Source organism: Phlebotomus papatasi, chromosome 1 (genome assembly GCF_024763615.1).
Source record: "Phlebotomus papatasi isolate M1 chromosome 1, Ppap_2.1, whole genome shotgun sequence".
NCBI lineage: Eukaryota > Metazoa > Arthropoda > Insecta > Diptera > Psychodidae > Phlebotomus > Phlebotomus papatasi.
The window spans coordinates 36,057,979-36,074,447 of NC_077222.1; the positions used below are offsets into that span (position 1 = coordinate 36,057,979).

A 16,469-nucleotide genomic window follows, 5' to 3' on the forward strand; every position below is an offset into this window, starting at 1 on the left:
TTTATTAGTTTTAAAGGCATTGATTTAGATTTCCTTGTTGCTAAATCAATATCTAATCACTATCACTAAAAATTAAAATACTTAATATTAATAGTTAATAGTAAATTATTATTATTCGTATCGAGACACTTTATTTCTATAACAATGTAATCTTAACCACGTGCTTGTGTTGAAAAAGAATCTGCGGATCGGAGATCGCCCAGTATGGGAATTCTGTAATTTTCTTGGCATTGTCACGCGTGAGTTTGAAACCTGACAATGCCATTCAAGCTTTTTTTGTCATATGAATTCGAAAATGTAATTCAATGATTTTTTTTAATAAAATGCCTTTACTTAGTGATATTATGCAAATACAGTCTGTCTTGGTTGATTTATTTAACAACATTCATGTCATTTTAATTGCCAGAAATATAAAATATGTGACTTCTGACAATGCCACGCGAGCTGAAATGGCAATGTCACGGCTACAGAATCGCATTTTTGAAAAAGCTCTCCTAAGATTTGAACCCAATTTGTCATATGGCATTGCCAGAGCGTTACAGAATTCCCATCCAGGAACTCTTTCCTCGCAGTGTGGATGCTTCTTCCATATTCCCGGAGTTCTTGGGCAAAGGCGGTGCATATTCTTATTACGTTATATCACAATGAAACTATCTTTTTTCTAGACATTCAGATCTTTGCACCGGACGGGACTCGAACTCACAACACTGTGAGTCAAGTCGGGGTTCAATCCACCCAAAAGCCAACGGTCTTAGCTATCAAGACACTGAGATGCCTAAAAAATAGTTTTAATAGTAACCATTGTTTTTAAAATTTGAATAAAAAAATTTGATGTTGAGCTTTAGCTATGCTAAATTTTGCTCCACTCTTCCCTGTTATTCTTAAGCCATGACCGAATTTATTATCGCACGATCTAAGTTTTAGTATTTTAAGTAAACATGCAGAGAATGTTAATTAAGCTCATATACGTAAAACTGTCCCACCTTCCCCTATTGTACTTTTATCTAAATTATTTAAAACATTTTAAAATAAAGTTTAGTTTATTGTGTGTGTGAATATTTTATGAAATAGGTAACTAATTATATTCTGAGTTTTAAAATTTTCCAGGTTTCAATTTAACACTACTAAGTCGTAATTCTTTCAAGTCTTACGAGCCATAATATTAAAAAAATCGATAAACTTTGATTTTTTTTTCAAATTAATTAAAACAGTTCCCTGAATTCAGAAGATTCAGAGATAAACAATGAATATTTCAATCTGCCTGTAGAGGATCCTTAAAGTCTCTAAACTGTGTTTTCTTTTTCTTATTTGTTTAAAATGTTGTAAGCATTAAAAAAATTACAAACCTGAAGTGATAAGTTGAAATGAAAATTTCATACTTCTTATAGTGATGTTCTAGTTAGAAGAAGCTAGTCAACAGGACTTCTGAGTTCTTAAACAAAAAAAAAATGAGTAGAACTTCTAAAAATTTAAGACAAAAATAAATCAACAAATGTAAAATATAAAATATATTCAGCAAAAAAAATTGTCAGTAAAAAAAGCAGTAAAAGTTAAAAAAATAGAGCAGTTTTCATTGAAAATGGGCAATAAATATTTAAAAGTGTGCAATAAAATATTAAAGTGAGCAGCAAAAAAAAAATCAATTTGATCAGAGAAAAATTAAAAAGCAATTAATAATATGCCCCAACAAGCCAAACTAGTAATTTTCCAAAACAAAGAAAATTTCTTTTTTGCAACAGAAAATGAAATTGACTCCCAATTGTAGGCAAACTTGCATAATTATATGTGCATAATTCCGTCAGGTGCATAACCCCGAACTACTTAATTCCGGGACTGAGTGTACTCACTTTTAATTTTTTACAGACTGCTTTTAATAAAATACTGCCCTTTTTATTTTTTTACTGTATTTTATTGTTTTTCTGCTTAAATTAATTTTTTACTGCTCACTTCAATTTTTATTTAAACGGTTTTAATAAAATACTGCTCTTTTTAGGTTTTTACTGCTTTATTTAATTTTTACTGTTCATTTATTTTTATTTTTTTAATGCTAATTTTTTTTTTATTTTTAACTATTGTAAAAGTCACTGTCTGATAATAATAATAGGGGAAGTTTTGGGTTTTCTATTTTCTATATCATTTCGTATGCAGATAACATCGTATCACAAAGGACCTGACGACATTCATCGATCAAGAATTACGAGTAAATTTGTTCGGCAAAAAATCAAACGAGCATAGTAAAAAATAAAAAAAAAACAATAAAAAAATGAAAAATGACCACTAAAATATCTAATTTTGGTCAGTAAAAAAACATAAATCTTTACAAAAATGAGTCTAATTTATACAATTATTAACATCTAAAATTATCGCAGATAGAACGAAAAGCCTTTTATTTGCCTATTCTTAAATTTTGGATAATATACCTTTTAATTTTTTTTTACTGCTCAATTTTAATTTTTTACTGCTCATTTATACAATGGCAATTTGTTTGGGTCGCAGTATAACAACTGCAACATTTTTAAAAGGTAAACTAACAAATAGCTTTACTTTTTTAGGCTTGATAACCCTCTATCCAGAAAATGTGCCAAGTATTTTCAAATTTTCAACAACAAAATTTTTAACTTCATATATAGGGTAAATTAAGCTAATTCAAAACCCGCTCCAAATGGAAATGTTTCCATACTACAAATGGAAACGTCATTCTTTTCATGGTAAATACAATACTAAATTATTATATTTATATATTTTCTATACCACAGTTTCATTATTTAGTTAATTTTGCTCCAAATAAAGCGAAAATCCATTCATATTCACAAATTTTGATTTGTTAATTTCTCAGAAAAATTAAAAGTGTACCTCCGTCGAATTTTTCATTGATCGGCCATGTTTTCCAATGAAAAACGCAATGAGATGACTGTTGTTTATTCGTTTTGTTTAACATTTATGTCATATTTCTGGCTAATTTTAGTTAAATTTAGTTTTCAAATGAAATAATTACCTATTTCGTGAACAAAAAGGGTTTTTCTGAAGTGTCTGCAAATGCTTCAATAGGAAACCCCGGAAATATGAATTTTTGGAGAGATTTTCTTATTGTTTTAGATGGGAAAGGAGAAAAGACCAGGAATAAGAACAAATCCTGCACTCAGGAGCAACTGAACAAGGTTTTGGAAGCCTTTCGTCGCGGATTCACTTACACTGTTTGTCTCCAATTAATTAATTTGTTTCCAATAGAAGCATTTTTCGATCGCGTATTTTTCTTGTACTTAAGAAGATTTCAAATTATTTTTAAAGAATTTTCACTAAATAGTAACATTCTAGAAGAGTCAAGGAGCAAATTTATATAATTCTCTTCAGAAAAAATATGAACTTAATGTGTTGAATCTTCTGTCAAAATTAGAGCGTCTAGAAATGGTTTTAAATTAGGAAATTTACCCTAAGCATTTGGCAAACGAGTCTACAAAAATCATTAGGTAGGGTAAAGGGATACAATTTGGACCATTTGGACATAGTGTTACAAGTTGGACAATTTGCCGGTACAAGTTGGACAGGGATTTTTTCCTGATAAATACAGTACTAATTTTTTTTTAAGCACAAAAGGAACCAAATTATAAAACTAAAGCATTAAAAATATACAAATAAAAATAAAGTACTCATAATCAAGAAAAAATGCCCTGTCCAACTTGTACCATTGTCCAACTTGTACCACTTTACCCTACTTGAACTTGAACTGCCTCTTCCCCACCCCAATATATACAAAGTAACACCTCGTGAAATTATTCAATACATTTTATTTTATAAAATAAAATAAAAAACCTAAATGCTAAATTTGGTTTTATTTTTGTTTTTAGCAATAAAAATACTAGTTTTCTGTATTCTATTAATTTTTTTAATTTAATAATTTAAGGAGTTATCTTATTAGAATTGTGATGTATTTTTTCTGCTTTTATTAATACCCTATATTTTATTATTAATTTTATTTTTTAGACTTAATTAAAAAAGAACATTAGTAACATTTAATTGTTGAAAATAAATAAATGAAAAAAAGAAGAGATTTAACTTTGTATCAAAAGGCTTGCAATGATGAGCCCCTCTTGGCGCGCGAACTCAGTAAAGTCTTATGCGACTGTCCAAGTGAACAGCACCAGTCAGTTGATATTTACAACGCTCGTGGTGAAGGCAATTCAATTGCAGTCCACAGAACTTCATTCATAGTGCCGTTTGGCCGCGTGCGAGTTGTTGTGAATCCATTTGAGATGAAAAGTGGCTGGCTAGAGAGAGAATTAGCTTCCGAGTGTGCATAGAGAGAGATAAGTTTTTAGTGCCATTTGGTCAGGCGAAAGGGAATCTTCTGCGGGGAAGAGTATCTCAGTTTTCACTGCTTTCTCGTCCACTCTATTATTATTGATTTCTTCAGCCGGAAAACTTATGAATCACTCGAGGAGTGCGTTCTACAAGGAAATCTGCCCAAATAGAAGAGGTGCGTGCGCGTGTGAGTGGAATATATTAAAATTAAACGCATTTGGCATCAGCAAAAAAAAAATGCTTTTGAAATAAAACCTCAGGTGTTTCTTGGTGCCTCATCTTCGGCCTGGACGAATGATGAAAAGTAGTTCAAGTGGCAATTTGGCGGGGAAAATTACGTGTGTGTGAAGAAAAATGTGATAATTTTCTTTCAATATTGCAAGTGGGTGCTAATCATCTGAGGCAGACATTTATCGTTTTTACCTCCATCCTCGAGGAAATTTTTTTTATATATTTCCTCAAAACATTTTCTTATAAACCTGCTCCAATGACCCAAGGCAATTTTTGCTGTCTCAGCTACTTAAATGACCTTTTTTTTGTGAGCTTAAATAACAACTATCTCTTGAAAATGTATTTTATTTTATTGCTTCTTTGTTTCTTTAAATTGGATTTTGATGAAAAAATTGGATTTTGCACTAAATTTGGGAAATTAAATATCAGCATTGATATTTATGATTTCCCATTTTTGTTAAAATGTGCAAAAGATCAATTTTTTTTAAAACATATCGTGTTATTCTTCAAAAAAACTAATTAGCACTTGAGAAGCATATTTATGATGGCATAAAATAAACACATTTTGATCAAATAAACCGACTCATTTGCAGTAAAGTGCTAAGATCTAGTAAAGCGCTTCATGATCTCAATCATTTCATCAATCAATTAATTTATTTATCAAGACATCGTCTAACGACTATTTTGCGATTTTTCAAGATAATCCCAAACAAAAGAGGAATCAATCGGAAATCTTGCATTCCCCCGTGTCTCTTTGGTCTTTTCGCACATAATTGCTAATTGCAGTAAATGCAAGATGAAAAATGCAATTAAACGATCAATCGAATTTACTAAATTGTAAACTGTGTGCATATCAAGATCGACCTTCTACATGACGGGAATTTTAACTAACGTTTTGTTAGCTATTGTGAAACATTCGTGTTTTGTGCTCTGTTGAAAAATAAGGAAAACACTTTGTTGAGTAACATCGGCAGACCATTTTCAGATTCCTATAACTTTATATATTCCACCCAAAAACCAAAACTGCAAAGTTCTTTAATTTCATCCAATGAAACCCGCAAATAAACTTCCTCTTTTTCCACACAACGCAAAATGTGTCACAAATTGTTTGTTAGTGTTTTCGAGGGTGAATTGCAAAATCACCTGAAAATCAATTTTATTGCCTCAGCTGAGCGATTTCACCCAAAACATGCTAAAATCTCCCATAAGCAAAAACATTTCAGAGTTAAACCTCTGTCTTTTTTTTTCAGCTCAACTACATATTGTACATTGTGGCTATTTTATATTCTTTTGGTTTTGGCCTCTGGCGCGAATGTATTGTGCGTTTCACTAGAATAAAATTATTTAATGGACAATTAAAAAAAAAGTCGTAAACTATTTCCCTCGTCGAAGAAAATCTCCTCTCTCACGAAAATTAAGTTTGGTTTTTAACTATAAACTAAAGCAAAGTGGAATATGGTTTTTTGGGGAAAATGGTGAGAATCAGAGGCAATTGGAGTGGCTATTCGCTCTCATCTTTATATTTTTAGCCACACTAAAACTTGCACTCTCGCTAATTAATTACCCACTATATGTCATAATTCCTGGTTAGGGATATTACTCATGGAAGGGAATAAATAAATTTTAACTGAGATTAAAAGAGGGATTAGGTAAAGAGTTTTTGGGTTAATCGTTGAAATATTTAAATTTATACTTTGCTATTTTTAGTTATTTTTTTAGTCTTGAAGTCGTATTAGAAATTGTGGTAATATATCAAAAAACAGCAAGGTTTTGCTATATTAACAGCAATTTATGCATTACAAAAAGATTATTAAATATCATTACTGTAATGTAATCATTCATACGGTAGAGCCATGATTTTTGAGACACCTTTTGCGATTTTAAACCTAAATAAAAAAAACAGTGCGAATTAATTAAAATAAATTGTTATTCAGCAGTGATTCTTAAATTTATAAATAAAAGGATTGATTGGATTGATTCCAGAAGACTAAAATTACTAAGAATTATCTGAACAAGGAAATGATGCACATTTATTAAAGCACAGAGTAGATCCATGTAGAGTCCATAATGAGTGGAACAGAATACACAATATTTTATTGCAATTATTCATAATGCAATGAAATTAGGGGAAAGTGGTCTGCCTTTGAATGCGGAACTCTTTGAATGTTTCAATTTTTCTCTTACTTATTTCCCAAAGCAAAAATTCTATTTTGTGAACTATAGTTAAACATATTAACTATTTTCAAGAATTTTAGCTTTAGGAAATAAGAGAAAAATTGAAGCATTTAGAAGCTGCCGCATTCAAAGGCAAGCCACTTTCCCCTAATCAGTAAATGTCAGCCAAAAAATATTTGATCAGGTAAAAATATATAATATATAGGGGGAACTGGGGTAGTAATAAACAGGGGTAGTTGTAAACACTGTGATTTTTTTCATCCATTTTAAGACTCCAGAGGATAAAACCCATAAGCATTCATAGATACCATGGGAATATATGTCTACAGATGAATTGGTCAATAAAATCCTAATACTTTAAAAATAAAAATCATTTTTCCCGAAAATGTTGATATTTCGATTATTTTGGTCATTTGGATTTCCACCTGGAAATTAAAAACTGTGTAAAATAATCGAAATGGAGCAATACCAGTTCTTTCCTAGATCTTTTAGGATTATATTAATGCATTACTAGAGAAATTGAGATTCTCATTATTTTAAAAGGATTAATAAATTGGTCAGAAAACAGCATTTGGGGTAGATGTAAACTGGCAATTTCCCCGTAATTGTAGATGTCGCGAGTGTAGAATGAATGGCAAAATATTTTTTCTTCTTCATTTCATTCGTTTGTCGGCTGCATCTCATGGTGGGAAGGTTTTCGTTGGCTGTGTTCATGATGTCAAAATATGGGGAAAATTCATTGAAAAATGTCTTTGATTTGCTTGGTTTTAGTTTCTTGCTATTTTAATTATTCTTTGTAAAAAGTGTAGGGATTCTTTGATAAATATACAGTCTTTATATATCTCTTAAAAATAATTGATAGTAGTGCAAAGTTAATTTCAAGGGTGGGAAAAGGGTGTTTACATCCTGCCCAAAAAGTGTTTACTTCTACCCCAGGTATTTTGTGAAAAGAGAGAAATGCACACAGTGACACAAATTTTATTTTTATGGAAAACTCAATTGTTTTCCATCATCCGCATTACCCTTGATGTATTGCCTATACCCAAGGGTAAAACATGAGCTAAGAAAGATTTTCTAAAAAATCACTGTGTGCTTGGAATATGACCTCAAATTCGCATCTATCGAAAATGTTTACATGTGCCCTAGTCTCCCCTATTTTTAATTTTTAATTTTCTATTTAATTTCAAAATAATTTTTGATGTAAAATTATAATAGGGTAGAGAATTTACTTTTGGCAACTTGAAGCCTTTATAAATTTTTAAATTTTGTAATTCTTATCAGTTAAAATATATTGATGATTTAAACCAGTCTATATAAATCTAGATGCCTTTCTGAGAATTATAATTAAATCATTAATATAACTGATAACAGGATGTTGATTGCACGTATTTGATATTTTGAACAACTTTTTCAAATTTGTCAACAAACTTTTGCCCTATGAAAAATAATCAACCTTTGCAAAAGAATTTAGTTTTTGATACGAAATTAATTTAGTTAATTTTTTGAACACATAAATAACATCTATGATTTATAAATAACTCATTTGCAAAACGAAATATTTTGAAAAAGTAATCTTTTCTATCACTTTTTTTCCGTCTGATTTTTCGAATATAGCTTTGTCAAGAAAGTTTTGGCCGATACTGTGCGGCAATAGCTAATCTTAAGTTACACATTTCTTAAAAATAAACAATTCAAATTTATAAAAGGAATATGGGGAAAATATGAAGTGTTTAAATCTGGAGTATGTGCGAAGTTTGAAAGTCTTCTCCTAGTCTCTTCTTGATGTTAAAAGTTAAACGTTTGAAGACAAGATCATCGTCCTTTAGGAATACCTCGAAAACTGAGAACGTTTTGTTTGGTTTTAGGGGCAATATAAACTTTGAGGATCCGTTTATACCAGGTTAATTCGAAATGCACTCCATCGTGTGCCACGTACTAGAGTAGTGAGACTTGGAAAATTTTCCTCAGAGTTATGTTCCTAAGATAAAATTTGTCTACTTTCTGTTATAGTCCTCTCAAGTGTGTTTTGGCTTAAATGGAAAATTTAATATTTTGGATATTTAAAATGGTACAATTTTGTTTCGTAATGTTGTGAGCGTGTGGTCTAATAAGTTTTTTTTTTTATTTTGGTATTTCAATTAAAATAACAGATAAAATAATTTAAAATTTGTTTTTGGAAAACAACGCTTTTCGGAAGATATTATATGCGCCAAAATCTAAAGAAAATTAAATCGGAATAAAGCTCAATTGGGAATTATTATTCGAGTAACTCATTTCGAATAAAAATACCATAGTTTAAATAGGAACTAACATGAGTAAAATATATAATAAAATTAAGAAAAGTTTATAGCTTATATATACACTTTTATAAATAGCTTTTGTAATATACTTTTCTTAGAAAAAAAAATTAAACCAGAGAATAGTAAAGATAAAATTTTTGGAAAAGTAATATATATTATTAATAAAATCCACAAGTGGAGAGAGAGGTAATTATTTTAGTAGTTCTAGTAAAATGTGGAGTATTTCTCTACTAAATTAATTTAAAACCTGAAAAAATCCCCTTCTGTATATCTAACTGCCTCTGTTGCAAACAACTCAGCTCTCCCTTATCGCTTTTTAGGAAACTATGAATGATTTCATTGATATAGAATTTGTGTGAATTTATTCAGTTGCTGGCAAAAAGTTTTTATCAAATACCGACAGAATATACTAGTTATACATAGAATATTCAAAATACCTTTCTTTTTTACACAACTTCGCTCATGAGGCTTTTACATTAAGATTAAATAATCTGTAAAAACTTTAATTACCTGGAAAATTAAAGTTTTCACATGAATCATTTTACAGGCAACTTTTTCAAGAGTTTAGCGATAATTTTGATAGGCCAGTCAGGGAATTTTTGCAAAATCGATACCGTTGCTTTAATATAAAATGAAAGACTCCAAAAGAAACATCTTAGTAGGAAAAGACAGACTCTTTTTTTTGGGTCGAAAGTAATAAAAAGTCAAGCAAAATTAGTTCCTCAGTGTGTCGTTTCTTCTCTCTTGTCTCACTAATTAAAATATTTATAATTTTACAATCATTAAATAGTCGTAATTTATATGTTTTGTGTTCTCTCCCTCTTCCAACCACAATTTCTTCATAGTTGTGATTCAGTCTTTATAGCAAGAGAACCCTGAAGAAAAAAAAAGTTATAAGAGAAGATTGTTCTTGAAACTAACACAGATGGAGAATATTTAACAAGTACCAGAGTCATTTGCGTTTGACTTTTATCGGGTAAACAAGAGAGCGTGAATTAGGCCAGAAAATGTTGGTGAAACCACAGAAATTCAATGGGCTGAAATGGGCCAAGTGATCAGCTTGCGATCGAGAGTGGGTGCGAGATGATCGCAGAATTCCAAAATGTAAAACGGGCTTCTGTCTCTCCTTATAAAAGTGCTGTGGCACTAATTGTGTTTTTATTGCCTACCTAATCGATCTTTCTCCCCCAAAATGCCTTTCATTTCAGACAACAACCGACCACCAGCCAGAGTGTAAATTGCCCTAAACCGATTTCTGGGATCATCAGGCAAACACCCGTGAATGATCTCAACAAATAAACTATACGATAATTTCTACGTAAACGCACCACAGACGCAAGGAGTTAATTTATCGGCGAATACTCCACTTGAAGATCCATTTGAGAAATGGTGGGAATCTGGTCAGGCATTCCACTCTGATTCACCATCTTAATATTGAACGATATTGAGTGAAAATTTGGTATTTCTCAATGTTTGATTCATGGAACAGTTCGTCCGTGAGATGAAAAGGAAGAAGTTAGAGTGGATGAAAATTAAGTGAGGTGCCATATAAGTGAATCACACAATGGAAATTTTGTGGAAATTCTTAGTGATTGCACAATTAATAAGTACCATTTGGGGATATTTTGTGATGGAAGCTGAAGCTGAAACTACAACGTTACGCCCTTCAGGACATTCGACGATGCCGCACAAGATCACTGATTGTCCTCCTGGGCAGCTGGATGACTGTCAGGGAGGATATGAGGAGTACTACTTAGAACACAGTGTCAGCCAGAAAGATGCCAAGAAGAGTCTCAAGGAATCCATAGAAAACAGCGCGAAAAGCAAGTTAATTTTTATTCTTTGATTTTTCGTATTCGTAATATTTTACAAATTTGTAAATAGGGTAAATGTCCTAATTCAAAATCATTTCCAGACGCTTTAACTTTAACAGAAGATTCAACACATTAAGTTCATATTTTTTCTGAAGAGAATTACATTAATTTGCTCCTCAACTCTTCTAGAATGTTACTGTTTAGAGAAAATTATTTAAAAATAATTTGAAAACTTCTTAAATACAAGAAAAATACGCGAGTGTAAAATTCTGCTATTGGAAACAAATTAATCCAAATGGAGACAAGGGAAATTATTTAATTGGAGACAAACAGTGTAAATGAAACCGCAACGAAAGGCTTCCAAAACATTGTTGAGTTACTCTTGAGTGCAGGATTTGTACTTATTCCTGGTCTTTTTTTCCTTTTCCATCTAAAACAATAAGAAAATCTCGCCAAAAACAATCATATTTCCGAGGTTTCCTATTGAAGCATTTGCAGACTTTTCAGAAAAACATTTTCTGTTCACGAAATAGGTAGGGTAAGTGTGTCAAATTTCGACATAGTTGCATGCAAGCGCCAAAGTCTCAAGTTTGAAAAGTAATATTTTTAATAGAAATTGAATTATTATATTACTTCTTCTTAGGGAGTGTTCACTGGAACTTTGCAGACAGTTTATCATCTTTATTTTCTCTAAAATCATTTTTAGTACATTTTAAAATGAATAAAAATGTAGAAATAGCATTGGTGGCCTATTTCGGCCACCTTCATTATTATAGTTCCTTCTCCCTCCGGAATTCTACCAATGTCTTTTTCAACTCATCTTGTTCATCGATGCGACCTTTTTTTGTTATTTTTTGCATATAATCTGTAGAGTATGCAAAAACTGAAAATTCATGGAAATTCGACGAACAAAAAATGTGGCCGAAATTGCAAACTGGCCGGAATTTGGCACACTTACCCTAATTATTTCATTTGCAAACTTCACGTACCGTTAACAATAGAGATAAACACTTAATTTAGCTAAAATTAGTCAAAAATATGACATAATAGTTAAACAAAACGAATAAACAACAGTTACCTTGGAAAACATCAAAAACATATGGTTGATCGATGAAAAATTCAATGATTAAAAGGTACACTTTTAATTTTTCTGAATGGATTTTCGCTTTATTTGGAGCAAAATTAACTAAATAATGAAACTGTGGTATAGAAAATAGATAAATATAATAATTTAGTACTGTATTTATCATGAAAACAAAGACGTTTCCATTTATAGTAGCGAAAAATTTCCATTTGGAGCAGGTTTTGAATTAGCTTAATTTACCCTACATATATATTTTTTTAAGACTGCGCAATTTCCGTTTAAAATATATCGCGAAAAATGAATCTTAATTTAAGACCCTTAAACCTGTTGCACCGGGGTAACTCACAACTGTGACATTCAAGTCAGGGGAAACAACATTAAAGAGCCGAATGGTCTTATCGCTCTTATCCATTTAACTACGAAACCCCCAGATTATAAATTTCCTTTGCAAAAAATCACTAAAGGGCCAGTATGAAGCCATTATTATTTTAATAATTTTGAATTACATAATTTTATATATTGCCTAAAATAAAGAAAATCTGATAGATTTAATGAATTGTTAGTTCAAAGAGTTGAAAAACTTCAATAAATTTTTAATATTAAGAACACTAGTTTATGCCTCTCGTATATTTTTAGATCAGGATAAAAATATCAAAATTAATATCCAAATTATTAATTTACCTGATGAGATCGGTCGTGGTAAGCCGGAGGCAGCCGCAACCAAGCATTAATTGAGGAGAAATGTATTGAGTTGAAATTGAATTAAATTGAGTATTTCTTTTTTTCTCAAACGTAAAGAAAAACTTAAGTTGCTGCCTAACATTCTTTTAAAACCCAAATAAACTCAGGCTGATCCCCAAGAACGTCTAGTCCGTAAAATTTTGCGGTAAAAGATCAGCTCAAACTATCATACACTGAGAGTTTAGATTCATCCTTGCATTTTCTTTGCTTTATCCTTTACGCCAAATTTTGAAAGCTAAATATTCAGCCTGATTTTATTTAAGGCTTTACTTTCCTTCTGGTAATATCCTTGAACGCCTTCTTGAACACTTCAAGTCCGTAACAAAAAGCGCTTTCAAACTATTTTCAATGTTTCTTTAAAATGAAAATTTGGGTAAATACATAAAATTTTTTTCTTATTATTGTAATGAATATTTAGGCTTACAAAACTTCCGAATAATATTTTTTCCTTATAGTTTGATTAAATCGAATTTATAAACCATTTTCAATAAATTCTGATGGATATTTTACTTCGATTTTAGGAATATATCTAACTTTTCGTACATTGTTAATAATTTGAATAAGTTCAGTTACATATTAGTATTTCAGACTAAAGATTTAGCCTAGTTCCCGAAGGTTTCGAAATAATAAATAACTAACATTTTTTTGGTGTTTTTTTTTAAAATTATATGATTTATCCTTAATATCCAACATTTAGCCAAATATCCAAAACTTTCCCAAGAACCTTGCCTGGCAAGAATTTAAAAAAAAGTCTAACCATATGGCTAAAGCTGAATCTTATGGCGCTGGCACACCCTTTCAATTGGATGAATTTCAATCGATTGAAATTTTACCTCTTACTCTTTCAAAGCGAAATAAGATATATGTGTCTCTTTCTGTCAAATGAAAATTAAAATTGAAATTGAAATTTCAATTTCAATTTTAAATTTCATTTGACAGAAAGAGACACCCATATCTGATTTCAGTTTGAGAGAATAAGAGATAAAATTTCAATCGGTTGAAATTCACTCAATTGAAAAGGTGTGCCAGCGCCATTAGATCTGAAGCCTGTAAAACCCTGGAAAGAAGAAACTGAAGAGGCACTAAAATATACAATGAATTGCTTCAGGCCTTTTTTCAATAACAACTCGTTAGCAAGTTAATGTCAGTTTCTATGGCGAACAGAGATGTGTCAGATGTTAAATACTAAAATAGAATAGTATGGAAACAAAACTTAAAAAGAAATTAAAACAGAAAATAGTCAACGCATACATCAAAAAAGAAAATTCTGAAATTACTCACAAGTTTTATATTTGAGCTTTTTACTCAAGATATAATATTCTTTTTCCATTACACTAGCACTAATCTTCATCAAAAGACCGAACGATAATCACACTCGTGTTTTTGTTTAAAAAGTTCCTTTTAGCCTAAAAAAATTAACAACGCTTTCTTTTCATTTTAAAAGTAAAAAAAAAGTTTCTGGAACTGGACCTTTTCGGTTTTTTAAGATCTATCACTGCACATTTAGAAAAAATGCTCTATTTGTTCTTGACGGGTATTTCTTTCTAGATTCAACCGATTTTGATGATATAAAAATAAGAGGTTCAACTAGCGATTGATGAGAGAGTTTCAAAAATTAAAATTAAAAATCAAGAAAATAGTGTTATTTTGTAGGATTTAGGGAAAAGCGCGCCGTCAACTCTTTAAGGACGAGAAGGTTTAAAATTGGGGGTCAGAAAAAAATCACTTTTTCTGTCTTTTTAGAGCGAAACCTGACTATAGATGGCCGTAGGAAAAATTTCATTTTTAGGTCACCGGTGACCCAATCGTCCTTAAAGGGTTAATACTCTGAAGAAGATCATATCCAAGAGCAAAACGATGCTAAATAAAAATAAAATTGTAGGACATAAACTAGTCCGAAATCCCGAATTAACTTCATTACAAGGATTTATCTAGATTTATCTGTCCTTTTTGTTTATGGTCTAGTCTAGAGACCCAGCGGTAGGAGACATCTGTTTTTGATCTCGATTAACTCCCACAAAACTCGACATACCCCTAAAAGAGATATTTTCTTTACTGACAATTCTTTTCCTAAACTCTGGTTTTTTCTATCGAAAATATGAATCCATCTATTTTTTTTTTGATTAATTTTTAGATATGCTTTTTAAGTAAGGATCCAAATAGAATCAGGCTGATCTTCGAGAATATTTAGGTCTTTTGCATAACTTTTCTTCCTAATTCTTTACTTTAACATTTTACAGGCTAAATATTCTGGAGGATCACTGTAGTCTGGGTCTGTATGACCACTAATCATTCTCTACTTTAGGTTTTAAAGGTCAAATGTGTACTTTTTTTAACAATAGATCAAGTTTAAGTACATTTGAAAAGTATTTAAGTGGAATAAAGTAATACACACTGTAATAAAATAATACACTGTGCAACAAAATTAACATTTCTGTCCTTGGACTTTGACAAGAGCGGTGAAATTTGTTGGAGTAGTCCTTTAAGAATCTCAAGTCTTAAATACGTTCATCGAACTTCGGCTCAGATTTTTGTTAAATGCATTTAAACTGTATTGAGGTTTTCCAAAGTTTAATAAGTACATCCATATATCCCCGGTTCTAAAAATGTTCTATAATCTTCAAAACAAGATAAGAACCCACGATTAAAAAAAAACAATTTTTTAAAAATTTCACCATTATAACAAAAAATAGTATAAATGCTCAATTACAAAATGATCAAATACTAACAAATTCACAAAAAAATATTACTTTGCAGCTGCCTTTCTCAATTAAGTACAATTTGAGGCAATCAAACAGTTTATCTTATCAATAGCCTATTTCTTCGGCATATTATGCAATGATTGTACAGTTGAACTAACAGCATTAGGAGTGCAATAATTGTCTAATCTCCCCTTTTCTTGCGATGTTTTCCAGACCAAAGACCCGCATATTGTGGCGAATGTACAAATACCATTCGTAAATACTGTCTGAGTCCTCATCTTCTTCACGACCACTGCTGCTGTGATCTGCGACATGGCAAAGGTAAGGGATTTCCTATGTTATATACTCATGTTTATACCTCCAGACCATCCCAGTTCTGATTAAAATTTCACTATTCAATCACCGAACGAAGCATTTCCGGTGACTCCCTATCAATTAGTTCCGGTGGCAAGAAGCCAGGAAAAGACCCTAATAACATTCTTATGCAAATTCTTGCGCGAAACACACCCTCGTGCGCACTTCAATGTGGGCTAAATTTATTCTGAGGCTTCAGTAAAAGAAGCACTTTCAAGAGTAGGTGGTTGATGATCGATAAAAAAAAGTGTTGGATGGAAGTGTGACTCATTTCTGCAAAACTGTAATTGTGATTCAAGTTCAATTTCCCTCGTGCAATTTTGAATGACCAAGAACCCTCTCCTTAACGTAAATTAATTTCCTCACGAGAACCCGTTTAAGAAATTACATTCTCAACAATAACCGTATTGCGGTAGATTGGTGTTGAGTTTGAGATTATTATTGGAAGCCGTATTTAGGGAGCAAAAGGCAGCTCTCGGGTGATCAATATTGAGGCGTGATTTTAGTAAATTGAAAAAGAGAGTATAGTGGATAAATCAGATAGTGTTTATTTGTTCCAGCAATGGATTAAAGTTTACGGAGGAGAAAATATGCTTAGACTTGTGCTAGAAAAAATAAATAACATACTAGAAAGAAGCTACAATACTCTTTTCAGAATCTCAAAAATGATGCTTTTTTTTTTTTTAGAAGCACGAGCACTAATGATATTTTTATTGCCTATGTGCTTTGAGTGAAAAGAGAATAAGACTATTTTTTCATTTTTATTGTT

At 31.1% G+C, this 16,469-nt stretch overlaps 1 protein-coding gene across 2 annotated transcripts in view; it reads left to right on the forward strand.

Annotated features, from left to right (window-relative positions):
- The first annotated feature begins 4,123 nt into the window (after nucleotides 1-4,123).
- The window catches only part of LOC129798977 (uncharacterized), a 21,733-nt gene continuing 9,387 nt past the window's right edge, over nucleotides 4,124-16,469 (forward strand). Inside the window, exons 1-3 of one of the 2 annotated variants that reach the window (XM_055842531.1) lie at nucleotides 4,124-4,474; nucleotides 10,214-10,828; nucleotides 15,560-15,667. In XM_055842531.1, coding sequence (XP_055698506.1) covers nucleotides 10,570-10,828; nucleotides 15,560-15,667 — 367 coding nt within the window. In that variant the 5' untranslated portion in view covers nucleotides 4,124-4,474; nucleotides 10,214-10,569. Of the gene's footprint in view, nucleotides 4,487-10,213; nucleotides 10,829-15,559; nucleotides 15,668-16,469 lie in introns of both variants that reach the window. The other variant, XM_055842532.1, reaches the window with a different exon arrangement.